Below are 6,000 nucleotides of genomic sequence, written 5' to 3'. Positions count from 1 at the left end.
CAGAATGGAGTGATGGCCTTATTCATTTGACACCAAGTGCACATGCCAACTTAGGGTGACAGTGACTTGAAACTGCTGGACCCTCAATAGAAGCAATGTTTCTCAGGCTCTAAGGCTCCCTTGTCTAGAGAATGCACAAGCTTTTTGGGAAAGAGGGAAGACCTTCTCATACAATTATATTTTTCCTCTGATTTGCATTTTAAAAAGTGTTTAGTACTCAAATCCTTAGCACTGGCAAATTTCTCAGTCTCTTGAGGGAGTGGTCAAGGGTCTGCACAAAATGTTTCTGAAGTGAAAATAGGCTGTCTCCACCCCCCCCCCCCACTTTGATAAACACTATCTCTTTTTTTTTCTTTCTTTCTTTTTTTTTTTATTACTGCACTGAGAATTTTACCGGACGATTTCTAGAAGCTGACTTATATGAACTAATTGGGCACTTCTGCTGTGCAGAGGAACAAAGACTTTTTTTATTGGTCCTTAACTGAGGCATATATACCTGTCTGATGGCGTTGGCTCATTCTGCACATGCTCAGTTGAACAGAAATCTTCATATTGAATACAACCTAGCACAGCGGCAACACCCAGAACCTCATTCCCTGGCTGACCCTGTGCATCCACTCCCTCTAGTTGCATTTTTATCCTGACATGTCTAACATTTATAGGAAGTACAGGGAGCAGGGTAGGTACTGAAAGCTTGGGGGTAGGGGTAGGCGATGAAAAAGAGGCTTAAAGTCTCTGTCCCTGCCTTCCTGACCTCTCTAGGCTGTCTCTACGGAGGGCAAGCGCTGGACAGATATTCGTTGAGTTTGGGACAGAATGCGGAGAGGCTGTCTCTACGAATTGTTCCTCATTGGTGCACACGTTCCTGGATAGTTTTTGTTTAGTCCTTTTCTTGTAGGTGGACGACTCTCCTTCCCCAGTCCTCATTTTCATTAAGGAATGCACAGTGGCACTAAAAGCATCCGCCGCCCATCAGGGTCTGGAATGACAGCCTCTCCACCTCTCTTCTTGTTTTTCCCATTCATCAGGAACCTTTCCCAGCGTCTTTCCCCAGCAAAAACCGGGAAAGGCTTCCTGCGGTTACAAAAGAAGAGAGGGGAGCGGCCAGGGTTCGAGGCTCTCGCCGCAGAGAGCCAAGAACGTGCGTTCGGTCGTGGACCTTTTGTCCCTGGTCCCCTTCCGCTGCTCGGTCGCGGAGGGGACGACCCCACAGACCCCCGCCTAAGCAGCTGGCGCCCGCGCGCCCCTCGGCCCGACCCCCCGCCCCTTCTAGATCCCCGACGCCCGCCCGTTCGCCGTGACGTGACCCGTGGCGCGCGCATGCGCCGCTCAGCCCCGTTCCCGGTCCCTCGGCCACCGCCTCCCGACGGGCTGGAGTGGGCGGGGCCTGTGGTTCTGGAAGCCGCGCGGCCGTAGGGGGAGGAGGGCGTGTGTGCGCGAGGCGGGTGCGCGGGGCTCGCGAGCTGGTCGGCGGCTGGGGCGGAGGAGGAGGAGCTGAAGGCGGTGGCCGGGGCTCCCGCCCGCACAGACAGCCAGTCCCGCGAAGCCCCCTCCCACTCTCAGGCGGGCGGCGGCGGGAGGAGGAGAAGGAGGAGGGAGCGTCTCTGCCGCCGCCTCCTGGTCCCCAGCGCCGATCTGCCGCCGCCACCTCCCTCCGCGGCGATCCTCCCTCCATGGTCCTGCCGCGGCCCCCCCTGTAGCCCGAGCTGCCCCGCGCCTCGCCGGAGCCAGCCTCGGCAGAGGGAGCGGTCGCGGCCTCGCGGCCCGCGCGGGCTGACGGGCGGAGAGCGCGGCGCCGCGCGGTCCCCGAAGATCCACACGCCGGGCAGCGCGGCCCGAGCAGCGCGAGGAGCAGCGGGCGGGCGGGCGGCGCCGGGCCCGGGCCGCCCTCGCTCCCGCGCCCCGGCCCCGCCGCCCGCGCCGGGGCGGTCGCCCGCAGAGGAAGGCGCCGCAGTCTCCGGGCCTCGCAGCCCCACTCGAGCGTCCTCAGCACCGAGGGCTCGCGGGTCCTGAGGGGAGGAGAGCCAGGGGCCGGGCACTGAGCTCTTTGGCGCCCCCACCCCCGTTTTCGGAGCCCTCCACGCTGCGGCCGCTGTCCCCTCCGGACCATGGCCGACGACGACGTGCTGTTCGAGGATGTGTACGAGCTGTGCGAGGTGATCGGCAAGTGAGTCGCTACGCGAGGGAGCGGGAGTGTGGAAAAATGCATTTCAGTGATGCCCGGGTCCTCCCGCACCGGCACCCGCTCCGGGCCTGCCCCCTGCCCTCCTCCCCTCCGCCTCCCTCGTCCTCCTCACCCGGGCGTATTTATAGACGTGTACCTGGACCTCCTGCCGGGCGGGGGTCCCGGGGGTTCTCAGCCAGCCGTAGAAGTCACCGAGCCGAGGTCGGCCACCCTACGAGGCGTGCGGCCGGCCGAAATCCGCTGTCTGCATTTTATCTGACGGTTGCACAGGGACGTGGCAGCCCCGATTTTATAGTTGCTTCCTGGGAACAGTTGGGGTTATTGTTACCTTGCGTGTACCACAGACCATTAAGGAAAAGAGCAGTTTGCATTTCCTTTGCTTGCATGGACCGATAGAGAGAGAACGTCCAGGGTTTTTAATTGTGGGGTGTGTGTCTATTGTGCAGGATATTAGATAGATGTCTTTGTGTTCACCCCATGCCCGGATTGGACGGGGTCATTTTCAGACGGGGTGCGTTCAGTTTCAGCAAATTCCTTACCCGGTGTAGGCCAGCGTGGAAAGAGTTGGGGGGTATCCGAATTTTTAATGCCTCGTTATGCAATGACTGTTAAATCAGTGTTCGAGGCTTCCCTCGACTGTTGTTGGGATGGTGGTGGTTCGTGTGGCAGAGCCGTCTGCTTTGAGTCACCGGGCTGGTCTAGAATATAGAACTGACAGTCCAAATGCTCATCCTTTCATCTGTGTTGTATAATTACACTAGGGAAAAGCAGGGAATCAGATTAATCACAGTGCTGATTGAGAATTAAATCTGCAGTTCCTCATCTAATTGTCCATTCCTTAAATCTGTTTTGAATAGTTTCCTTTTCATTCTTGTCAAACAGTATTCCAAGTGCACAATCCTGCTAATTTGTTTGTGAGGCAAAGGCTGGCGATCTGAAGTTGATTTCCTAGTTCAGCGTGTATTCTGTGCCTTTAGAAGTTGAGATCAGATTTAAGAGCAATTTTTGCTCCTTTATGAAGGATTGCTGGGTAGCTACCGTTGAAATATTTTACCTCTTTTTGGAAGCGGTGCTTTATTGTCTATTTTAAGGTCCGCAGTTGGGAAATGAAACCAAGACCTTAGAGCAGTTGACTGTATCCCTTTTAAGTTGTCTGCAGTACTGGATTTCAATTTGTTTAAGTGCTGATAACTCATTTTTTTTTTCTTCTATGTTGAGGTATTACAGTGTTGCCTCACATGGTGAAATTTTGGGTAGAGCTGGCTACACACTTTCCTCAGACCCAATTGGTACAAGGACATGTTACTCCTTGCCCCTATTGTTACATGACCAGCCTGTCTACTAGAAGAAGGATATCCAAATGCGCCCTGGTAAAGTGTTTGTGGAAGTGCTCGAGAGCAGCGCTGTCCAAAAGATATATAATGCAAGGCACATATGTAATTTTATAGACAAAAATTTTACATATGTAAATTTTGCAATAGCCGCATTAAAAAAATTGAAAGCAAATAGGTGCAGTCGGTTTTAATAAAATATTTTATTTAAGCCAGTAGACCCAAAACTGTTAGCACTTCAACACGTATTCAGTGTAGAAATTATTTATGAGATATTTTACATCCTTTCTTTCTTTTGTGCTCAGTCTTTGGAATCCAGTGTGTATTTTACACTAACAACACATCTCAGCTCTGACACTAAGCTAAATTTTCATCGGAAATGCTTGATCTGTATTAGATTTCATGACATTTGCATTTGCAAAAGTAGATTCACACACCCAAGTTTTCTCAAACATATCTAAAAGTTTTCTAATAACCTAATCGATATCTCTTTCTAAATTTAAATTGTAATTAATTAAAATTAAATAAAATTCAAAATTCAGTTTCTCAGTTGGACTAGCTACATTTCAGGTGCTCCATAGGCGTATGTGGATAGCACCGTTCCATAGAGACAAATACATTAAAAAAAAAATCTCCTTGGTTGCTTCATTCTTAGCACCCAGGTGAGGTAAATTAGGTGTTTCCCAAAAGCTCCCATATGACCGTGTGGGTGAGTGATATTTGTTGTGTCTTAGTTACATTTGCTTTAAATGAGCCAGCAAAGTCATAATTGGAATATGTGAAATTAAAATGTTAATTATATTGTGATGACGGAATGTAACCGTCATTGGATCAATGTTAGTAACCAGTTCTGATTCCTTAAGGTCTGGAAGACTGATGATGTGATCTCTTTAGGTATCAAAAAGAAGTGGTCAGCATCACAGCACAATCAGTATTCTGCTGGCTTATAACTGATAGAATGTTTTCAGGAAACACCTCTGGTAGAACTAAATTCATCTTTTCTGTTGCTTCAGAACTGCATAAGGAGGGAGAGCAAGCTAATTCTGAGGTGATAGGCATGCTGTGGCTACCTTAACGATTGTGAACGTGAAATCTCATTCATAGCCTACAAAATCGGACTTGGTCAGTGCCATTTATAATATGCCATTTCGTGAGATAATGAATTCAAGGTAGCCTTCATGGTAAAGAATGTAATGATAATGTTCCTCACCCTGTGTAAAGGTTGAAGGTTTCTCCGGTAAATTGTCTCAGCATATATTGATCTGGAAATTGAAATTCACTTGAGATTTTCTTGCAGGGACCTTGACAGCATACATTTTAACTTAGAATTTGTTCAACTCCAGATTTACACAGAAAGGTCTTGAAGCTGTTCACTTGTAGTGGAAGCCTTTTTGTTGATTTCTATCCAGGTTCTCTAGAATTGTGATTTTCTTTTATCCCAAATTAGTATCACGAATTGTTTTTGACCTTAGGTCTTAATAGGTTTAAATTTCCACCGAGATACTTTAAAATGGATTTCAATTTTCAAGATCAATTGAGCACCCACTCACTCCCCTACCTCACTTCTTATCCAGTCACTCACTCATCCACTGTCTTGGAGGGAATCATGTGCCTGATTCATTATGAATATTGGGAGGATGGCATATCGTATTTTAAAAAATTAAACTCTTTCCCCTTGTGTTTCTTGTTTTTGAAAGTCTTACAAAAGCTCCTTCGAATGCCTATTGTTTCCATAACATTTTCCTGTGTAACATCTTTCAAGTGACTAAAACAAATCGCATCACCAATGATGGGACCTTATCATAGCCCCAAAACTTCTTGTCTTAGTAAGATATAGCAATTAGTGGAAAAGAAAGGTTTTTACGCAAATGCAGGAAGTTGGCTAATTTTTATGTCATGATTATTCACTGCATCTTTTGCAAATGTAGAGTTTTAGAGATAAGTGTACAATCAGTAATATTCCGTGAAGGAAATTTTAAGAAGATTCATCCAGATTAAAACACACAAATACCTACCTTCATGGTACAGCAGTTTCTGTGAAAGAGAATAGCAAAATGCACACCGTTTTCACCTTGTGGAGGGTGAATATTTACCCTCATTTTTTAGGGTTCTTAGTAACCTGTAACTTCTGACTTTCCTGCTTCGGTAGGACACATACTAAAATTGAAATGATGCAGCGTGACCCCCTGCTCAGGGATGACATGGAAGTTTGTGAAGCATGCTGAATTTGCTTGTACCTTGAGAACACTTATCATATTTAATTACAGTTTCTTATTTATGAGTCTCTCTACCTAGTTAACAAGGAACTTCTTGAGGGCAGGGAACATATATATCTTTCTCCATTACTTAACACAGTGCCTGCAATGTAACAGTTGCTCATTGACTATGAAATGAGTTGACTAGTTTTAATAAAATCTCATTAAAAGGCAAAAAGCATGTTTATCAACCTCAGAGCAATTATTGTCCCAAAAGGCTGTATTCGTT

At 47.5% G+C, this 6,000-nt stretch overlaps 1 protein-coding gene across 15 annotated transcripts in view; it reads left to right on the top strand.

The window, feature by feature from the left end:
• The first annotated feature begins 1,438 nt into the window (after nt 1-1,438).
• CASK (calcium/calmodulin dependent serine protein kinase) overlaps nt 1,439-6,000 on the top strand; it is a 357,939-nt gene continuing 353,377 nt past the window's right edge. For 3 of the 15 annotated variants that reach the window (XM_058713438.1, XM_058713431.1, XM_058713425.1), the window contains exon 1: nt 1,441-2,167. In XM_058713438.1, coding sequence (XP_058569421.1) covers nt 2,109-2,167 — 59 coding nt within the window. In that variant the 5' untranslated portion in view covers nt 1,441-2,108. Of the gene's footprint in view, nt 2,168-6,000 lie in introns of all 15 variants that reach the window. The other 12 variants (XM_058713429.1, XM_058713428.1, XM_058713436.1 and 9 more) reach the window with 7 other exon arrangements.

Source organism: Neofelis nebulosa, chromosome X (assembly GCF_028018385.1).
Source record: "Neofelis nebulosa isolate mNeoNeb1 chromosome X, mNeoNeb1.pri, whole genome shotgun sequence".
Taxonomy (NCBI): Eukaryota; Metazoa; Chordata; class Mammalia; order Carnivora; family Felidae; genus Neofelis; species Neofelis nebulosa.
Note: the sequence above shows the minus strand (reverse complement) of the source record. Positions and strands in the feature narration are given on the sequence as shown.